We start from the raw sequence: 22,966 nt of genomic DNA, 5'->3' as shown, positions 1-22,966 counted from the left end.
AATTAGGGACCACCAAGTTAACCTCTAATGGAATGTCACATGTTGAGTTTTATATATATATATATATATTTATTTCGATTTTGACAGTGTGGTACATTATGGGTTATCAATTGTTATGTAGACTATATATGGTCTGAGAACTGTAATATTGTATTTATTTTTAGGTAAATTTTACTGCTCAACAATCAGAAATAAATCCATTACTACAGCAGTTATTTAACCAGTAGCAAAGTAAATGTTGGCTATACTATACACTTTCTATTGCACAATATTAGTTTTATTTGCTCAATATTGAACAAGATTATTTGTCTTTACATAAATGTACAATATTGTATACTCTGTATGAGCCGTCCTGTATTCCACAAACTGTCCACAAAAATAAAGGATTGTCACTTGTTTTTGAACAGTTTTACTGTCGAAAATCAGGACAGTTTTTATTTGAGTTTCCATCTGCTTGGAGGGGATATGAAAAGTACTGCGTGGACACGAGAAATGATGATGGATTGAGGTGGATGGAATGTGCTGAAGAGTACGGAGGCGGAGGTGATGTTACCAGATAACCAGGATCTGCTCTGGAGGAAGAAAGTCTATGTACTGATCCCCCAGTTGAGGTGGAACTCGTTGCAGTGCTGGACTGTCTAGAAGGAGTCCTTAGGCTAGTACTGGTCAAAATCATAGGTAGGGACTCAGGAGGGTAACTGCGTAAGGTGAATCTCATTGGCTGTTGAGATGTCTGCTTCGGTCTCAAGCATGTGCAGCAGTAGACAGCGACCAGAGAACCCACGATGATGAAGGCAATGAATATGGACCCAACAACGAGAAATGGAACATATACAGGTTCTGCAAAATAAATGTTAACATGTAAGATGACATTCTATTCATGGCAAAGAGTAGCGTTTAGGAAGCGATCTAATCAATTCAGCTTAGATATACAGGGTGGGCCATTTATATGAATACACCTAAATAAAATGGGAATGTTTGGTGATATTAACTTCCTGTTTGTGGCACATTAGTATATGGGAGGGGGGAAACTTTTCAAGCTGGGTGTTGACCATGGCGGCCATTTTGAAGTCGGCCATTTTGTATCCAACTTTAGTTTTATCAATGGGAAGAGGGTCATGTGACACATCAAACTTATCGAGAATTTCACAAAAAAAACAATGGTGTGCTTGGTTTTAATGTTACTTTATTCTTTCATGAGTTATTTACAAGTTTCTGACCACTTATAAAATGTGTTCAAAGTGCTGCCCATTGTGTTGGATTGTCAATGCAACCCTCTTCTCCCACTCTTCACACACTGATAGCAACACCGCAGAAGAAATACCTCCCGATCTGACCCCCTTAGACTTTTATCTTTGGGGTCATCTGAAGGCAATTGTCTATGCTGTGAAGATACGAGATGTGCAGCAACTGAAACTACGGATACTGGAAGCCTGTGCTAGCATTTCTTCTGCGGTGTTGCTATCAGTGTGTGAAGAGTGGGAGAAGAGGGTTGCATTGACAATCCAACACAATGGGCAGCACTTTGAACACATTTTATAAGTGGTCAGAAACTTGTAAATAACTCATGAAAGAATAAAGTAACGTTAAAACCAAGCACACCATTGTTTTTTTTGTGAAATTCTCGATAAGTTTGATGTGTCACATGACCCTCTTCCCATTGAAAAAACTAAAGTTGGATACAGAATGGCCGCCATGGTCAACACCCAGCTTGAAAAGTTTCCCCCCTCCCATATACTAATGTGCCACAAACAGGAAGTTAATATCACCAAACATTCCCATTTTATTTAGGTGTATCCATATAAATGGCCCACCCTGTACAATATTACAAGCTCTGAATGTGAGCATGTAGTGGACATGTATTTCTGTGTGCTGTATTCATCGCAGTCAGAGATGGGTGTATCTTGTTTACACCTGTAACCGCTATCAGGAAACTTGGACAAACGGAGCGTATGCAAAAGCAATTTATCATTTAAAAGATATTTTGAGTCACAACAAAAAAGCTAGAGGTGGGGGTCTGGACCTATATAAACAAGGAGAGAAGGAAGGGGCAAAAAAGAGAGAAAAGGCACGAAGAGACAAAAGTAAGAAGAGGTGGGGATCTGGACCTATATAAATAAGCCAAGTAGTTGAGATAAGGGAGAAGGAAGGGGCAGGAAAGAAAGAAAAGACAAGAAGGGAGCGAAAAATAAGGGGTGGGTTGGAGATCGAGAACCCTTTTGAGTCCCTGGGTTGATTAACTACAGGGGAGGTTATAGATCATACTTACCAAGAGTTTTCTAGAATTAATAAAAGTAAAGTAATAAAACTTTGTCTACTTGGGTTTCATTTGTCACATCACATTTGCAATAACAGGAGACGTGTGTAAATATATGGTTGAACGAAAGCAGCAGCACTCTACAAAAAAAATAAAAATACAATAAATGAGAAGAGTGCCAGCAAATGATGCTGATCCAAGGATTTTGAAGAGTAGAAAGAAATTCTTTCAGCACTCCCAGAGTAAGGGAAAAATCCAATCTTATTTATTTCAGCTTACAGGCGCACGCACCTACCTACCTACCTACCTATATATGAAGCATTTGGACAGCTACACAATTTCTATACTTTAGCCTCTGTACAGCACCACAGTGGATTTGAAACTGAAGATATGATTGAAGTGTAGACTTTCAGCTTTAATTCAAGGGGTTTAACAAAAATATTGCATTAACCATTTAGGAATTAGTCATTTTTAAATAGTTGAAAAGGATGTAATGCCCAATGTATATACCAATGAGATGTTTATTAAATCTAAGTAACAATCATATAAAAAAAAGCACCGTTCAAATTGTGAGGAGAGCAAGTGTGGACAAGAGAAGTCCTGGGGTGAAGTCCTACGGCTGTCCATCCCCCACTATCCCCAGGACTTCTTCAATATTTTTATTGAATATTTAATAAAGATCTTATTGGTGTATACTGGCGTTCCATCCTTTTTCTTGGTTTGCATGTAGGTTTTGATGTAAACTCATGAAGGTCACTTTATGGTTTACCTAGAGGTAACTAGGTTTTTAATTTTTACATAGTTGGACATTTAACTGATTGGCGGTTTCATTGCCGGGGGTAGCTTAATTCCCTGATTTTTTAATGACAAATTAAGGAGAGAAAAGGTTCACTGTTGATGCCACATCTTGAATTTGCATTTGGTAGCTGTTAATGGGCACTCTCAATATATGGTCCAAAGAAGTTTTAATGCAAGTAAGGTATCTCATCTTTAGGGCGTATTTACACGAGCGTGTGCGTTTTTGCCTACGCAAAAAAACGCTGTGTTTTGCGTGCGCAAAAGGCACTTAACAGCTCCGTGTGTCATCACATAGGATGTGTGGCTGCGTGATTTTCGCGCAGCCGCCATCATTATGATACTCCGTTTGGATGTTTGTAAACAGAAAAGCACGTGGTGCTTTTCTGTTTCCAAACATACTTTTGACTGCTGTTGCGCGAATAACGCGCGTCCCACGGAAGTGCTTCCGTGTGGTGTGCGTGATTTTCACGCACCCATTGACTTCAAAGGGTGTGTGATGCACGAAAAACGCTGAAATATAGGACCTGTCGAGAGTTTTACGCAGCAGACTCACGCTGCGCAAAAATCACGGACAGTCTGCACTGCCCCATAGACTTGCATAGATCCGTGCGACACGCGGGTGACACGGACGTATATCGCGTTCATGTAAATCCGCCCTAAGGTTGATAAAACAAACCGAGAGATAGCAGAAACTTAAGGAGTGGCCAAATCAACAATTTGGTTAATTCTTAAAACAAATAAATGCACTGGCGAGCTCAGCAACGTCAAAAGGCCTTGAAGACAACTAAGGTGGAAGATTGTAGAATTATTTCCTTGGTAAAGAATAAACCCTTCACAATATCTAGCCTAGTCAATGACACTCTCGAGGAGGTAAGCGTATCATTGGCAAAGTCTACAATCTAGAGACCCCTTCATGAATGTAAATACAGAGTGTTTATCTCAAGATCCAAACCACTGGTAACACTTAAGAACAGAAGCTCAGATTAGACTTTGCTAGGAAACATCTAAAAAAGCAATTCAGTCCTGGAACAAGATTATTTAAACAGATGAAACCAAGATGAACTTATACCAGAATAATGGAAAGAAAACCGTATGGAGAAGGAATGGAAGGGCTCCTGTTCCGAAGCGTTACCACACCATCCATCACACATGGCGGAGGCAGTGTTATGGCATAGGCATGTATGGCTGCCAATGGAACTGGGTCACTGGTGTTTGTTGATGATGGGACTGCAGATAAAAGTAGAAGGATAAATTCTGAAGTGTAAAGAGTCAGACTTCTCAGATATAGTAAAATGCTGCAAAATTGACGGGACAGCACATCACATTATGGATGAATAGTGACCCAAAACATAACGCAAAAAAAAACAAAGCTTCTTAAGGCTAAGAAATACATATGAACCTGTGAAAATGGAGGGACTATGTAAACAAAATTGCCGCAATTTCTAAATGGTTAATGCAATATTTTTGTTAACACCCTTGAGTTAAAACTAAAAGTCAACTTCAATCGCATCGTTATTACTTTGTTTCAAATCTATTGTCATGGTATACAAAATGAAAATTGGGTCACTGTCCAAATATTCTGGACTTAACTGTGTATATGTTTTTATATACCAGTCCTTCTCAATTAATTAGAATATCATCAAAAAGTTAATTTATTTCAGTAATTCAATTCAAAAAGTGAAACTCCTATATTATATAGATTTATTACACACAGAGTGATCTATTTCCAGCATTTTTTTTCTTTTAATGTTGATGATTATGGTAACAGCTAATGAAAACCCAAAGTTTAGTGTGTCAGAAAATTAGAATATTCTATAAGCCCAATTTAAAAAATGATTTTTAATACCGAAATGTTGGCCTACAGAAAAGTATGTACAGTATATGCCCTCAATACTTGGTCGGGGCTCCTTTTGCATGAATTACTGCATCAATGCGGCGTGGCATGGAGGCGATCAGCCTGTGGCACTGCTGAGGTGTTATGGAAGCCCAGGTTGCTTTGATAGTGGCCTTCAGCTCGTCTGCATTGTTGCTTCTGGTGTCTCATCTTCCTCTTGACTATTCTCATATATTCTCTATGGGGTTTAGGTCAGGCGAGTCTGCTGGCCAATCAAGCGCAGTGATACTGTCGTTATTAAACCAGGTATTTGGTACTTTTGGCAGTGCGGGCAGGTGCCAAGTCCTGGTGGAAAGTTAAATCAGCATCTCCATAAAGCTTGTCAGCAGAGGGAAGCATGAAGTGCTGGAAAATTTCCTGGTAGATGGCTGCGCTGACTCTGGACTTGATATAACACAGTGGACCAAGACCAGCAGATGACATGGCCCCCAAACCATCACTGACTGTGGAAACTTCACACCGGACCGCAAGACAGTTGGATTGATGCCTCTCCACTCCTCCAGACTCTGGGAACTTGATTTCCCAATGAAATGCAAAATTTACTTACATCTGAAAACAGGACTTTGGACCACTGAGCAACAGTGTTGGTTCACTGTGTTATATCAAGTCCTGAGTCAGCGCAGCGTCTACCAGGAAATTTTAGAGCACTTCATACTTCCCTCTGCCGACCAACTTTATGGAGATGCTGATTTCATTTTCCAGCAGGACTTGGCACCTGCCCACACTGCCAAAAGAAGATGAGAGACACCAGACCCAAAAATGCAGACGAGCTGAAGGCCACTATCAAAGCAACCTGGGCTTCCATAACACCTCAGCAGCGCCACAAGCTGATCGAATCCATGCCACGCCACATTGATGCAGTAATTCATTCAAAAGGAGCCCCGGCCAAGTATTGAGCGCATATACTGTACATCATTTTCAGTAGGACTACATTTCAGTATTAAAAATCATTTTTTAAATTGGGCTTATTTAATATTCTAATTATCTGAGACACAAAATTTGGGGTTTACGTTGACTGTTACCATAATCATCAACATTAAAAAAAAAAAAAAAAATGCTGGAAATAGATCCCTCTGTGTGTAATGAATCTATATAATATATGAGTTTCACTTTTTGAATTGAATTACTGAAATAACTTTTTGATTATATTCTAATTCATTGAGAAGGACTAGTGTGTGTGTGTGTGTGTGTGTGTGTGTGTGTGTGTGTATATATATATATATATATATATATATATATATATAAAATGTACCTGTCTGCAGTGATTACATTCATCAGACATACAGTGGAATAAATAATATAGCTGTGAAGTAAGTTGTAGGTTTCCTACAGTCTCCGTGGTCTGCACCCAATCGGCTGCCTGACTCATATGTCCCATGTACTCAGTGAAAGCTGCTAAGCTACCTGAGCCTGTGAGCAGGAAGTGAACACTTTCACACCATAAATAATGAGGCAGCGCTGCGTTCCAACATCAACACACCGGCAGGAGGAGAAACACATGTATAAAACATGCTGAGAAATTGCCTTCACCCACACAAGAATCATATTGCTCTTCTGTCTAACACATCTGCAACATCCCCACATATTTACTCCCGGTGGCTGCATCCATGGGGCATGGCTGCCATGTTTTTTATGCCAATTCAAACATTAAATGAGAAACTGTGAATTCACAAAAGTATTTGCATTCTGTAGAAGTATTGATTTTTATTTTTTTAACAAACAGGACCGCTTTCAGGCTATGTATACTTTTGCAAGCTTTTTTTTTTTTTTTAATTAAATCATTGTTTTTGGTGATTTTATATATTTTTTAAATTGACTTTTATTAAAAATGTTGCTTAGTTTTTCTAAAATAGCTTCTGTGTATCCCCTACGCATAGCAGCTGTATCGTTCACTATGAGCCAGTGCCGTCAGCTCATAGAGAACTGACGGCTTGGTTTAGAGTGGGTCCTATGTGTGTCTATATATATATATATATATATATATATATATATATATATATATATATATATATATAACATTTATTTACATATACAACATTTATTTACATATGTCTTTTACAAAAAAATTCTTTATATCTTCTACATTGCTGTCTGGCATATATAATATTCTCAATTATGTCACCCCAGCATACTAGTGCGATTATTTTGTGCGTGTAGACTCGGATACCGATTTCTGTTTTTTATTTTTATTTTATTTTTGACTTTGCCTATTATCTTGATTTACCTGAGTATGTCAGCGCATCTTCTATAAGCGTATTGATAGCCTTTTTGGATTATAATAATATCACTGTGCTGGTCACAGTAACTATTCACGTTATTTCTAATTACTTCATTGCGCTAAGCGCTTGAAGTGATTATTTATTATTTATTTTTTGTTCTATCACCCTGTTCACACTGTGCGTTTATGCACGGATTTACAGATTCACTGGTACACTAACCCCCCCCCCCCTCTCCCTTATTTTGCATTACAGTAGTGTATAGCGATTATCTATATTCCCCCAGGTACCTCACTGGGCTAATGTCACAATGCGGTGTATAGCGATTATCTATACTTCCCCTAAGCACAATGTTATAAAGCCGTGTATAGTGATTTTCTATATTTCTCCAGAACACCTACTGCGCTTGTGCACCTGGGTGTTATTCATTGGTGGCATCTGCTAAGCCGGTGATTTGTGGCAGTGTCTGTCAAACAGTGGAGGAGGAGGCTCGTCCCCCTGTTCCTCTATTGATAGGCTACTGACTAATTGTGGACACATGTTGAGCTAAGTGCAGTGAATATTTAATGAGGCCGACTCCGCCGCTCGCTGTCATTGGCCCCGATACCCCTGAAGACGCTACATCGTAGCGAAACATGTCGGGGGGGGGGGGGCTTCTACCTATATTTTAATAATTGTCCTATTGACGCTCTAGAATCTAACTAATAACTAACTGTATGTAGGGCTCTGTAGCTGTGGTACTTAACCTTTTGTAGACAGAGCTCCTACGTCTGGCACTACGCTGACAGCTGTCAGAAATGGACGTTAACTTTTAAATTTTATGTAGTCTGTCCTGTTGCAAATCGAATAAAGACTTTTTTATTTTTTCTTTACATAATAGTTGGAAAACAGGGCTCATTTCTGCCGGCAGGCAGCCTCTTTTGAATTTTACTGTTCCACGCCCACCAACTATTGAGGTCCTTCCCTTTGTATCTATTGCTATGTGTGTCTAACACACAGGACCACCATGATATCGATCACATCTCAACTTCAATGTGATCGATATTATACATACGAAAAAACAAAAAACAAATTAGATATCCAAGTAAATGCAATTATTAATGCCGTCCAAGTGGATAATACAAAAGAATAAAGAAAAAAAAGAAAAAATCCCGGACATATCCAGCACACACTAGGATGAAAGAATTATATAACAAGTTTATTTAAATAATGTAATCGCTTAAAATTACCATATTTCAGTCAATGACCGTAAATACAAAAAACCTATAAAAATGAAGCTCACTAAAGAAACCTGGCCAGGTATATAAAGGAGCGACAATAGTGCAGCATGCAAATTACAAAATATCCCATTTAAATAGACTTTCACAAAGGCATGAAGGCAACTTCATTAAAATTAACTAATACAGGTAAATATAGGAAACAAGATCGCAACTGAGAAAAGGCTATGTTAGCCTGGGCTAGTATGTTAACTTCACCCCAAATAAAGTATTCATATTTCAATTGGAAATTAACTTATCATCAGAAGGATAGTAAATGACAACCCATCTAATTCTTTGAGGATCCTAATAAAGTTCCAATATACAGGCCATTAATCACAGCCACTTGATACAGAGTCAGCGTACAAAGCCAATCTCCATTTTCATAGCCTCATGAGCAGTTTCAGCCATATAGAGATGTTTTGAGAAGTAACTTCAGTATTATATATTTTTTCACATGGAATATTGGAGATTGCTCCGATATTCCATTATGTGGTTGGAACTGCTCATGAGGCTATGAATTTTTTTCATCCTAGTGTGTGCTGGATATGTCCGGGATTTTGTTTTTTCTTTATTCTTTTGTGTTCGATATTATGGTGGTCCTGTGTACTAGACGCACTCACAGGACCAGCTCTTAGCTGAGCCGTCAGTTCAGCTGAACTGACGGAATTAACTCATAGCAAATAATACACGTTCGTTGTATAGAGGATACATCAGTATAAGTTTAAAAAAAATGTAATCACCAAAAACATTGAATTAAAAAAACAAAAATGCTCCTAGCCTTTAAAGTACTGTATGGCCAGATTTAACTTCACTATTATCAACAAGCAGTGAATAGAAAACGTAACCACAAAATCGGTCTCTAGAAATTGAATATTGCCTAATGGCAAAACCTGCTTGCATGGATCCTGCACGGCAGCGCTCAAAGTTCATTTTATTACTTAGCCTTAGGCATTCCATGTGACAATGTATGGTGCCTCCGTAATATGACATGCGAGGGGACATGCCACAAAGAACTGTTGTTCAGTTGCTGCCAAGATCATTTAAAAATGATTACCAATATGGCACGGAAACTTGTCAACTCAGTAAAAACGGCCACTACACACACACACTGACTTTAGCTATTTCTATGACTTGATTTACAAGAAAATTTTAAAAAGGTCATTGCGGTCTCATGCACACTGCAAACCTGTATGGCAGCACATTGCGTCCTCGTGGTTCAGTATGGTGCCTCCGTGCAGCACCATATTCTCCATTAAAAGCAATGCTTCTAGGGGAAAAAAACACTACAGTGCATTCGGAAAGTCTTCAGACCCTTTCGCTTTTTTGACATTTTGTTTTGTTGAGACCTTGCGCTAAAATAAAATAAAAATTCAAGTTTTTTTCCCCCCCTCATTCTGCACTCACTACCCCTTAATGACAAAGTGAAAACAGAATTTTAGAAATGTTTGCAAATTTATTAAAAATGAAAAACTCACATTTTGCATGGACATAAGGTATTCAGACCCTTTGCTATTACACTTGAAATTTAGCTCTGGGGCCTCCCATTTCTCTAGATCATCTTTGAACTGTTTCTACACCTTGATTGGAGTCCATCTGTGGTAAATTCATTTGATTGGACATGATTTGGAAAGACACACCCCTGTCTATATAAGGTCTCACAGCTGACAATGTATATCAGAGCAAAAACTGAGCCATGAAGAGGAAAGCACTGCCTGTAGAGCTCAGAGACACGATTGTGTGGAGGCACAGATCTGGAGAAGGGTACAAAAACATTTCTTCTGCACTGAATGTTCCCAAGAGCACAGTGGCCTCTATAATGAGGAGAAATAGATGGAAGAAGTATGGAACAACCAGGACTCTTCCTAGAGCTGGCCTCCCGAAAAAACTAAGTAATCATTGGAGAAGGGTCTTGGTAAGAGAGGTGAACCCAATGGTCACTCTGGCTGAGCTCCAAAGATCCTGTGTGCAGATGGAAGAAACTTCCAGAAGGTCAACCATCACTGTAGCAAGCACTCCACCAATCTGGGCTTTATGGCAGAGTGGCCAGAAAGAAGCCTCTCCTCAGTAAAAGACACTGGAAAGCCCACCTGGAGTTTGCAAAAAAGCACCTAAAGACCTCTGACTGTGAGAAACAAGATTCTGTGGCCTGATAAAATCAAGATTGACCTTTTTGGCCTCAATTCTAAGCGTCATGTCTGGAGGAAACCAGGCACTGCTCATCACCTGCCCAATACCATCCCTTCACCACAGTGAAGCATGGTGGTGGCAGCACCATGCTGTAGGGGTGTTTATCAGCGGCTGGGAGACTGGTCAGGATTGAGGAAAGGATTAATGGAACAAAGTACAGAGTTATTCTTAATGAAAACCTGATCCACAGTGCTCTGGACCTCAGACTGGGTGAAGGTTCACCTTCCAACAAGACAATTACCCTAAGCACACAGCCAAGACAACACAGGAGAGGCTTAGGGATAACTGTGAATGTTCTTGAGTGGCCAGCCAGAGCTCTGACTTGAACCCAATCAAACATCTCTGGAGAGACCTGAAAACGGCTGTCTACTGACGGTCCCATCCAACCTGACAGAGCTTGAGAGGATCTGCAGAGAAGAATAGCAAAAAATCCCCAAATCCAGGTGTGCAAACCTTGTGGCATCATACCCAAGAAGACTGGAGGCTGTTATCACTGCCAAAGGTGCTTCAACTAAGTGCTGAGTAAAGGGTCTGAATACTTATGTCACTGCAATATTTTAGTTTTTCTTTTCAATAAATTAGGAAAGAGTATTAACATTCTGTTTTCACTTTGTTATTATGTTGAATGCAGAATGATGGGGAAAAACGTAATGTAATAGGATGCCACCGCGGCAACAAGTCAGTTTGTGAAATGTCTTCCCTCCTAGACATTCCACGATCAACTGTGAGTGGTATTATTGTAAAGTGGAAGCGTTTAGGAACCACAGCAACTAAGCCACAAAGTGGCAGACCACAAAAAGTTACAGAGCAGGGGTGCCGAGTGCTGAGGCACGTAGTGCATAGAAGTCACCAACGCTCTGATGACTCAATAACTGGAGAGTTCTAAACCTCCTCTGACATTAACATCAGCAGAAAAACTGTGTGCCGGGAGCTTCATGGCATGGGTTTCCATGGCTGAGGAGCTGCATGCAAGCCTTATATCAGCAAGCACAATGCCAAGCGTTGGATGGAGTGATGTAAAGCCGCCACTGGACTCTGGAGCAGTGGAAACGTGTTCTGTGAAGTGACAAATCATCTGGCAGTCTGATGACCGAGTCTGGGTTAGGCAAATGCCAGGAGAACGTTACCTATTTGACAGCATTGTGTCAGCTGTAAAGTTTGGTGGAGGAGGGATAATGCTATGGGGTTGTTTTTCAGCAGTTGGTTTAGGCCTCTTAGTTCCAGTGAAGGGAAATCTTAATGCTTCAGCATACCAAACATTTTCATTTTAGACAATTGTATGCTTCCAACTTTATGGGAACAGTTTGGTGTTCGGCCCTTTTCTTTTGCAGCATGACTGTGTCCCAGTGCACAAAGCAAGGTCCATAAAGGCATGGCTGGGGGAGTTTGGTGTGGAAGAACTTGACTGACCCACACAGAGACCCTGACCTCAACCCCATCGAACAACTTTGGGATGAACTAGAATGGAGATTGCGAGCCAGGCCCTCTCATCCAACATTAGTGTCTGATCTCACAAATCTACTGGATGAATGGGCAAATATTCCCATAGATACCCCCTAAAATCTTGTAGAAACTCTTTCCAGAAGAATGGAAGCTGTTTTAGCTGCAAAGAGGGGACCACCTCCATATTAATGTCTATGGATCTACAATGTGATATCATAAAAGCTTCTGTAGGTGTAATGTTCAGATGTGTAAATACTTTTGTCTATATAGTGTATCTGTAATACGGCATCTGATAGAATTACATCTGAATCCACGATCATAAAATTTCTTTGCAGCATTTCCTATGTGAAAGAAGTTGCAAGCGATCTTCTGACGTTTCAAAAAAAAAAAAAAAAAAAACCTGGGACCCACATCTATCACATGTTTATGTCATAGCCCATCGATAGTCAATAAATGTCTAAGGTTGGAATAGCCCTTTAAGGATTTAGAGCACTATTAGGTTAAAGAGGCTCTGTCACCAGATTACAAATGCCCCATCTCTTACATAATCTGATCGGTGCTGTAATGTAGATAACAACAGTGCTTTTTATTTTGAAAAACGATAATTTTTGAGCAAGTTATGAACAATTTTAGATTTATTCTAATTAGTTTCTTATTGACCAACTGGGCGTGTTTTTACTTTTTACCAAGTGGGTGTTGTACAGAGAAGTGTATGACGCTGACCAATCAGTGATCAATCAGCATCTTACACATGATCCACAGCACAGTGTGATTGTGCAGTGAAAGAAGCTGGGCTGGAACAATGAGAAGTGTATGACGCTGATTGGTCACTGATTCGTCAGCGTCATACACTTCTTTTCACAACGCCCAGTTGGAAAAAAGTAAAAACACGCCCAGTTGTCTATTAAGAAACAAATTTGCATAAATCTAAAATTGCTCATAACTTGCTAAAAAATGATCGTTTTTCAAAATAAAAACCACTGCTGTTATCTACATTACTGCGCCGATCAGATTATATAGGAGATAGGGCACTTTAAGTCACACATGGCGTAATTGTTGTTTCTTTGTGCGGAATTCTGCATATAAAATGAACAACAATGTACAATACAATGCAAGAGAATGGGGTTTTAAAAGAAAAAAACCTGCAAATTCTGCATGTGGTATATTTCCAACATAAGTTTGCTGTATACATAAGGGATGATCCCGACCTGCCTCCTCCCGCCATCTACTCTTCTGAGTTATGTCTGAAGAGGTATATGCAGTGGCGTAACTACCGCTGTAGCAGCCGTAGCGGCTACTACAGGGCCCGCGGAATGAGGGGGCCCGTGTCACCCGCCGGCACGGGCCCCCACCATGGCCGGAGGCTCCGCTAGCTGCTGCTATGGCTACTACAGCGCGATGCCACTGAACACTACGGCAGAGCAGGGAGGTATCTCCCCGCTCTGCCATTAAAGGGGTTGTTCCAACAAAAGACATGTATCCCCTATCCACAGGATAGGGGATACATGTGTGATCGCTGGCAGCGATAAGGAGAACAGGGGACCTACAGGGGGGGCTGTATGGCATTACCTACAGGGGTGCTGTATGGCGTTACCTACAGGGGGGCTGTATGGCGTTACCTACAGGGGGGGCTGTATGGCGTTACCTACAGGGGGGGCTGTATGGCATTACCTACAGGGAGGGCTGTATGGCGTTATCTACAGGGGGGGCTGTATAGCGTTACCTACAGGGGCGGCTGTATGGCGTTACCTACAGGGGGCTGTATGGCGTTACCTACAGGGGGGCTGTATGGCGTTACCTACAGGGGGCTGTATGGCGTTACCTACAGGAGGGGCTGTATGGCGTTACCTACAGGGGGGGCTGTATGGCGTTCTCTACAGTGGGGGATGTATGGCCCTATCTACAAAGGGGTCTGTATAGCACTATTTACAAAGGGGTCTGTATAGCGCTATTTACAAAGGGGTCTGTATGGCGCTATCTACAGGGGGGTCTGTATGGCGTTATCTACAGGGGGGCTGTATGGCGTTATCTACAGGGGGGACTGTATGGCGTTATCTACAGGGGCTGTATGGCGTTATCTACAGGGGGTTGTATGGCGTTATCTACAGGGGGGGCTGTAAAAAAGGCACTATCTACAAAGGGGGGTTGTGTGACACCCAGGGGAGGGGGGGGCCCCAGTCAAAAGTTTGCTATGGGGCCCAGTCTTTCCTAGTTACTCCCCTGGGTATATGCTTGTCTTCAGGCTACGTCTCGTGCAAGCACAGGCAATGGTGTAGTGCATTGCCCCTGGTACACAGGAACTGCGCATAAGCTGCTATTCTCATGCATGCGTTGTTGCTCTGAGCCAGGGAAGTTCGCGGCATGTATGTGACATTACAAAGACACCAGGGACTGCAATGTATTACCTCTGTACTGAACTACAGAAGATGATGGCGCTAATGTGTGTGCGTGTGTGTGTGTGTATATATATATATATATATATATATATATATATAAAATGTTATTAGAGTTTCCTTCATTTAGAAATACCATATTACACTTTTAGTAAAACCGCATTTTAACTCCTTCATCTATACTCACTATTCATTACATAAAGGCTATTTCCACTATTTGAATGGATGACTGGCTTACTACAGCTTCACATCTGTCTAGCAGCACGGGAGTTAAACGTGTCAGGCGGCCTGGTTTCTATAAAGTTTGCAAGGCCAATTTGACACATTCCAAGTAAAACATCCCACAGAAGTCGCCCTACCGCTATGTTGCTTTACTGAATCTTCTCATACGCACAAGTCAAGAACAGAGGGACTATTACCATTTTCTATATCATATAATGACTGTGCAAATAATGTCCCTCTACATATAAATCTTATACCTCAATCTTCAGCAATAAGCAGCCTATCACTATAGCTATTCAGTAGATTATGGCTAATACTCAGGTCAAAGGCAAATAAATACAGATCAGAAACCCCTTTAGAAGGAAGTAACCATAGGTCCATTCAGGAGGGGGAACAAAAATAAATTAAACAAATGGGGCATCAATGCTTAGTACAATGTATTCAAAAGCTACTGCCTTTGGTTTGGTTCCTAGGTATTCAAATTGTGATACATATACCCCAAGGGGGTACATACCATTTTTTCCAAGGGGCACTCGATCTGTATATAATTATAGCCTTGGGGTTGCTTTGATATCTTTTATTTGAGTAGGGCATATTTGGCTTTGCAGAGGCCTAACTTAAATGGGTTATCCAGGATGTGATTCTTTTTTTTAGTAGGGTCTAGAAATGCAATAAATAAACAAAAAAGCAATACTTACCTATCCTTTCCCCCGGCGATCCAGTGCTGCGGCTCCGTCGGCACTCCCGGTGGTTGTGTACATGCACATAGCCCTCTGATTAACTGCTAACCACCGGGAGTCCCGCCGCCGGCCTCAGCACTGGATCGCTGGGGGCAAAGATCGGTCAGTATTGCTTTTGTGGTTTGTTTATTTATTTCATTTCCAGCCCCTACTAAAAAAAATTCACATCATGGGTAACCCCTTTAAAGCTTCTGGGCCCTAATGCAAAATCCGAAACATGGTCCCCCTCCTACCTTTTTTAATACTGGTGTCTTCTTGTGTAGTAGAAGGTCCCATGGGATCCCTCATACACCAGGCCCGTGTGCGCAACTGCTATCTCTGCACCTCCTATAACTACTCCCCTGTGGCATATGGCAAATCACTTTTGGATTTGGTAAAGTAACATAATGCAGTAGTGCTTTGCAAACCATATCAACAAAAAATATATATTCCCCCATTTTTTTGAATGAGGCTTATAGTCAAAATCTGATGGTTTTGGAAAATAACCGGTCCATTCTCATCTGTTCCCTATGTCATTAGAGACCAATTCTTTATTTTACCTGCGATAAACCCTGCCAAGCAGCTTATTCCTCTCTCCATATAGCATGTATTCTGTGACCATGAAGACACATAGGTCTGCAAAAGAGCTGCATACACAAAACGGTAGGAGATATATAATCAAATACAGAGGTTCTCCGGGCATTTTATATTGATGGCCTATCCTTAGGTTAGGTCATATCAGATCGTGGGGGTTCAACTCCTGGCACCCCTGCTGATCAGCTTACTGAAGGGACAATGGCAACGAATGCCATGGCCTCTTTAATGTTTGCCAGGCACAGCGCTGTACACATCCTTAGTGGCTGTGCGTGGGACTGCAACTCAGTCCCATTCACTTGAATGGGACCAGAACGGCAATCCCAGACACAGCGACTACCGATTTGTCCAGTGCTGTGCCTGGTAAGCTATGAAGAGGCCGCAACATTCATCAGTCCCTTTCAGTCAGCCGATCGGCGTGGGTGCCTACCAGTCTGATATTGATTAGCTATCGTAAGGATAAGCCATTGATATAAAATGCCAGGAGAACCCCTTTAACATATTAATTAAGACCATTTGCAAAGTTACTTTCTTTTTATATTAGATATATTTTGGGCAATATAAATGTTTGCATGCATATATTAAGGGACAGATATAAAGTGTTACTGAATTTTATGGTTGTCACAGTCACCGCCATATTCAGGGGCGTTGCAACATATTCAAGTGTTATAACTACATTTTTGATACCTATTGTGTGAAAGAAGTTGGCAAGTTGCCTTATGTGTAATAATGTATTTATGCCTATGTTAAAACCTTTCATTCAGATACACGATGGGGGTTTGTTGACGCATCGTGTCTTATAAGTCTACAACCTTATAAGACACGGACATATCCATATCTGCAAGAAAAGGAGAAAAAACTAAGAACGCCTGGCGCACGTCGTGCACCATCTTTTTTGTTGTTTTTGGATAAGGTCGGCAGGTAAGCGGTTATGATTACCTATCGGTGATGTGCTAGGAGCCCAACACCCTGATGTGCCTATTAGATGTCCAAGACTGTAGCTGGTCGATCCGTTCGGGGGCCACCAGTGCTCTCTCAATAACGCAGAAATGGGTAAGGGGCAATAAAAAGATTATTGCCCCAGCGCTGTCCGGTCAATGGTGTGGTTCAGGAAATCAATCCAAGACCGGTAGTAGACGAGGAATTGGAGATAATATATGTTTATTAGTATAACAGCTACCCGATCTCTTCATCAGGCTAAAACATACATAATGTAACGCGTAGCTGTTATACTAATAAACATATCATCTCAAATTCCTCGTCTACTACCTGTCTTGGATTGATTTCCTGAACCACACCATTGATCGGAGAGCGCTGGGGCAAAAATCTATTTTTTTCCTCCCCTTAACCATTTCTACGGACATATCCATGACTCACTTCCACTCACTGTACGCAGACAGTTAACTATTTTATCAATGGAGCCTGTAAGCAAGCTTGTTATAAGGCCATTAGAGTATTTGGGTATCTGTTATAGGTACATGTATAATAAAAGGATATTATTGTATGAAATTCAATCTAACATTATCAGGCATAGTGCTGCTTCTGTCACAGAGCTTAAAATTAATGGCCCTTTGCACTGTACATATTAAAATACACTTCAGACAGGGCATAAAACGCCCTCCACTGGGACTGTTTTGCTGTGAAGTATTGTACAGGAGGTCTGGGTATAGTATTACAGGCCTCACCCTAGGTAATTTGGTTAGGGTAATACACATTGCTGCACAAGAGATTCTATGCATTGCTTAACTCAAGTGGTTTTACAGAAATTTACGACTGACTGTGGCTGTGCCAAGGGCACACAAAGAAAAGATTATTTTTTTTCTGGATGACTTTTAGGATTGATTTCCAGATATAAAAATATACTTTTCTTGCATAAATACTAAAAGAGGACGTATATAAGGAAATCCATGCTGCAGAATGATGGTTTTGTCAGATATATGTAGCAGAGCTGAATTTGCCATTTAACTCTTTGTGGCTGGATGGATTGTGCATGGTGATAAATTGCTGGGCTATATGACGTTCGTTGAATCACAGTCCTATGTAAAGTCACAGATGACAAAGCATTATATCACAATAAAATGTGACAAATGACACATTCAGCTCTGACACACACATTAATTCTCTGTGTATATACATATATATATATATATATATATATATATATATATATATATATATATACTGTATATATATCTAACGCTAAAATAATTGCTGTTTGAAAATAGAAATTAAATCCTTAAAACTAAGGGGTTTCCAGAAGTCACTTCTATCTACAAGAGCAATCTGTACAAAATAATCATTCAATACAATGTTCTACACAAATATGTAACTACCTACTTAGGGAAATATAGTAATGGACAGCTCAAATACTTTTTCCCTTATGTGGGTACTTCCATATCTGATGGGACATTTCAAGTTTTTCTTTGTGGTTGAAGTAGATGAAGAAATCCTTTAAAATGTAAAACAGCTACGCAGGTAGGTGGTATACCAAGTTTAACATAGAAAGCAATAAGAAAATTGGGTATTTTGGGCAAAGTTAACCTTTCAACTTTTTGTTAGGGACACCACCAGATGTCTATGCACCATTCACCCAGAAACCACAGTAGTGAGTGTTTCTGTGATCTTAGATCACAGAATATGATCGTTTGCTAGGCCTCATTGTTGGTCTAGACCCAAAAGCTATTTGTCTCTAGTTTAAAGGGACATAACTCTGTGTTGTCTTAAGAGCAAAGAATGTTGGAACAAATTACAGAACTTCCCCGACTCCTGCTGTCCTGGTTCACTGAGAACGTGCTGTCAATGGGAGAATGCAGCAGTGGCAGGTGGCAGAATTTTATCGGAGATTTGTCTAGGACCAGGTAGGCTGAATGATGGATAGATAGATAGATAGATAGATAGATAGATAGATAGATAGATAGATAGATAGATAGATAGATAGATAGATAGATAGAATGATTATAAGCCCATTATACCGGCCATAGAGGTAACAGTGTAACAACAATAACAACACTAAACAACCGGCCATAGAGGTAACCGTGTGACATCAATATCAACACTAAACAATCTGATTTACCACGCAGGTCACAGTAGTTTCCTGTAAATAAAGTGATTAAAAGTAATTCTTGCACTGACTTATTGTGTTTGCGGCCAAATCTTTACATCTATGGCCAGTTATGCCTTTGAGATTCATTATATATTATGATGATTATAAATATTTTGTAATTTTCAACCAGGAAAAAAAAGTTCTCTGGGACTTGTAGTGCCCTAACAGCCATAGTTTCTAGCCATTATATGCGGTATATTGATACTCACGGGCAGTGACTCCAGTATTCTCCAGCTCCCTGTCATTGGTACAGCTGCCTTGCTCCAGTCTGGCATCTGACGCTGCACAACAATAACGCAATGAGCAGGACCCACAACAGATAGTGGCATCCGCAGTATCAAAGTCCTCAGGACACTGGAATCCCGCCTGGTAATTGCCAGCAGTGTCCACCCATCCATGACAGTACTCCCCCTGCGCCCTGGCATTACCCCAAGTAAAGAAGGAAAGCATCAAGTAGCATCCCAGTAACCTCATAGTTACTCCAATGTTGCCAAGCTAAATAAAGAAAGTTGTCACTATGCAGCAGCAGAACCTAAATCTGGATTCTCCTAAACATCACCCATTGAATTTGTACATAGGTCCTTATACATGGCAAGCATTGAAAAGAGAAGAGGAGGGTAAGTGGCATAGGTAGAGACTGTCCGATCATTCAGCCCAAAACTTTGCTAGCACTGTATCCTTTGCACATAGTGCTGCTCCTCTGATGGGGGTCTTCAGTCGGTTTTTCACGTCTGCATGGTCAGAATTCAGAAATTGTACTGCTGAGCGGTGATTTCAGGACATGGCATTACAGGGGGGCTCTCCTTTTCCTATAGCTCCAAGGCTTTGAACTATATGTGCTGCTGTTTTCTCTCATTGGCAGTCAAGCCTCTGGTGGTCTCTGACATCTGTCTCTGGAGCAGGTCAGAATTCATAGAGCAACTTGCAGAGTTCTTTGGAAATTCCAGTGCTGAGCAGTGATTTCGGGACCTGACATTACTGCTCTGTGCTGCCTATAGCTTGCCTCAGCTCTCAGCTTACTAAGAATCCTGGGGCTGGGGTCTATCTCAAGTTGAGGGCTGCTCCTGCCTTCACTCATGTGCAGTCATCCTCTGGTGGTCTCTCTCTGTGCATGTCTGGCAGCCTGCTGCTGCCCCCCGGCTGTCACTCCCAGCCCCCAGGGTCACAAGGCAGCTAATGAGGGGAGCTCCCTGCCACTCACTACTAGCCATTGTCACCAATATAGAGGCTGAGCGCTACGTCCCCTGGGAGCTAGCTCACAATGGCATCCGGCACACAAGCCCCCCTCATTACTCACAATTTATTTCTAAATGCAGCCTAATTTGAAGTGGGTTTTTGCTGAAAGAAAAGAAACCTGATTCATCGCTTGACAGGGCACCTTTCTATACATTCACAGCCTTTCTGCAAAAAGCATATATATCTTATCAGGCTGATAATGATGTCATTGGATTTGTGGTACCCTGCTATGAATGTTTGACTAATCCCTCACATCCATTTATGATGGGCGCTCTTAAATGTGAATAAAAATGGATAGAAACGCTAAATAATTAATTGGAATAATGTATTAATGTACGAGTGACCACCTGGTGCCAGATTATCAGCAGGGGTCCTGCCAGCTTGAATTTTATGCTTTTCATTCCAATGGATTTTCTTCATGGGGAAACTAGCAATACACTTGTTGTAGGCGTTTACAGGAGGTAATTAGCGCAGATATTTTCACTGGGCTCCAGAAGGTCAATGTAATGAAGGGCAAGTGTTATTGCCACTGTTATTCGTGGCAAACTTTGCATTGCAAATCACTTCATTGGCTCAGGACAGAAGAGCTGCATACCAAGTGTTTTATTTTAGGCCTTGGAGACACCTGATAAATTCCATGAGTAGCATATCATTAGAATCAGACTACTTTGCCCCAACTTTCCAGCTAAATAAGCGTGAAACATTGCAGGCCTGACAGAGGCACTAGAGCGCAATAGTGGCTGCTTTACTGCACATTGCTTAAAGTTTATGTACACCTATGAAAGGGATTTTTATTTTTAATAAGTGTGTTTTGTGCTACTTTATAATTAGTTTTTATTATAAATTATTTGTACTTTTTGAGATACAGCTGCTTTGTATTTACTATACAGAGCAACTGCATCATGCGCTAAGACCTGAATCCGTCAAGTCCACGGGACTGACGGGTTCAGTGTCAGCGGGTCCCGCGTTTCTCTGACACGCAGTATCCACCTGTAATCTATCACATCTAAGTTATGAACTTAGATGTGATGGATAACAGGTGGATCCAGCGTGTCAGAGACACGCAGTACCCGCTGACACTTAACCCGCCAGTCCCACGGACCTGACGGGTATAGTATTCAGCGTAAGATACAGCTGCTCCGTATACAGGATACAAGGCAGCTGTATCTCAAGGAGGAAAAATATTTTTCATAAAAACTAATTATAAAGTTGCACAAAACACACTGACCAATATATATATATATATATATATATATATATATATATATATATAAAGGAGAAGGCAGCAGCACTCACAAAGAACCCATTGAACGGGTGCCCAGCAAAACGTCCTGATCCTCGGACGGAATGTCAGATATAGCGAAAGAAAATTTGCAGCACTCCAATGTGAAGAAAATGGTGGTTTATTCAATCCAAATACAAAAGCAACGTTTCAATCCTACGATAGGATGCTTGATAAAGATCCTATCGTAGGATTGAAACGTTGCTTTTGTATTTGGATTGAATAAACCACCATTTTCTTCACATTGGAGTGCTGCATATTTTCTTTCGCTATATATATATATATATATATATACACTACCGTTCAAAAGTTTAGGGTCACTTAGAAATTTCCTTATTTTTGAAAGAAAAGCACAGTTTTTTTCAATTAAGATAACATTAAATTGATCAGAAATACACTCTATACATTGTTAATGTGCTAAATGACTATTCTAGCTGCAAACGTCTGGTTTTTAATGCAATATCTACATAGGTGTATAGAGGCCCAATTCCAGCAACCATCACTCCAGTGTTCTAATGGTACATTGTGTTTGCTAACTGTGTTAGAAGGCTAATGGATGATTAGAAAACACTTGAAAACCCTTGTGCAATTATGTTAGCACCGCTGTAAACAGTTTTGCTGTTTAGAGGAGCTATAAAACTGACCTTCCTTTGAGCTAGTTTAGAATCTGGAGCATTACATTTGTGGGTTCGATTAAACTCTCCAAATGGCTAGAAAAAGAGAGCTTTCATGTGAAACTCGACAGTCTATTCTTGTTATTAGAAATGAAGGCTATTCCATGCGAGAAATTGCCAAGAAACTGAAGATTTCCTACAACGGTGTGTACTACTCCCTTCAGAGGACAGCACAAACAGGCTCTAACCAGAAGAGAAAGAGAAGTGGGAGGCCCCGATGCACAACTGAGCAACAAGACAAGTACATAAGAGTCTCTAGTTTGAGAAATAGACGCCTCACAGGTCCTCAACTGGCAACTTCATTAAATAGTACCCGCAAAACGCCAGTGTCAACGTCTACAGTGAAGAGGCGACTCCGGGATGCTGGCCTTCAGGGCAAAGTGGCAAAGAAAGAGCCATATCTGAGACTGGCTAATAAAAGGAAAAGATTAATATGGGCAAAAGCACACAGACATTGGACAGAGGAAGATTGGAAAAAAGTGTTATGGACAGACGAATCGAAGTTTGAGGTGTTTGGATCACACAGAAGAACATTTGTGAGATGCAGAACAACTGAAAAGATTCTGGAAGAGTGCCTGACGCCATCTGTCAAGCATGGTGGAGGTAATGTGATGGTCTGGGGTTGCTTTGGTGCTGGTAAAGTGGGAGATTTGTACAAGGTAAAAGGGATTTTGAATAAGGAAGGCTAT

The 22,966-nt window shown here is 40.8% G+C and overlaps 1 protein-coding gene across 1 annotated transcript; it reads right to left on the bottom strand.

Moving 5' to 3' along the window:
* Positions 1–393: 393 nt before the first annotated feature.
* On the bottom strand, positions 394–20,240 carry SHISA3 (shisa family member 3). The gene is made up of 2 exons (XM_075849597.1): positions 19,295–20,240; positions 394–840 (listed from the first exon to the last, which is right to left on the bottom strand). Exons 1-2 carry the CDS (start codon positions 19,557–19,559, stop codon positions 410–412), a joined length of 696 nt encoding a protein of 231 aa, XP_075705712.1. The 5' UTR covers positions 19,560–20,240; the 3' UTR covers positions 394–409.
* Between the last annotated feature and the right edge of the window lie 2,726 nt (positions 20,241–22,966).

Source organism: Rhinoderma darwinii, chromosome 1 (assembly GCF_050947455.1).
Source record: "Rhinoderma darwinii isolate aRhiDar2 chromosome 1, aRhiDar2.hap1, whole genome shotgun sequence".
In the NCBI taxonomy this organism is placed as follows: Eukaryota; Metazoa; Chordata; class Amphibia; order Anura; family Rhinodermatidae; genus Rhinoderma; species Rhinoderma darwinii.
Note: the sequence above shows the minus strand (reverse complement) of the source record. Positions and strands in the feature narration are given on the sequence as shown.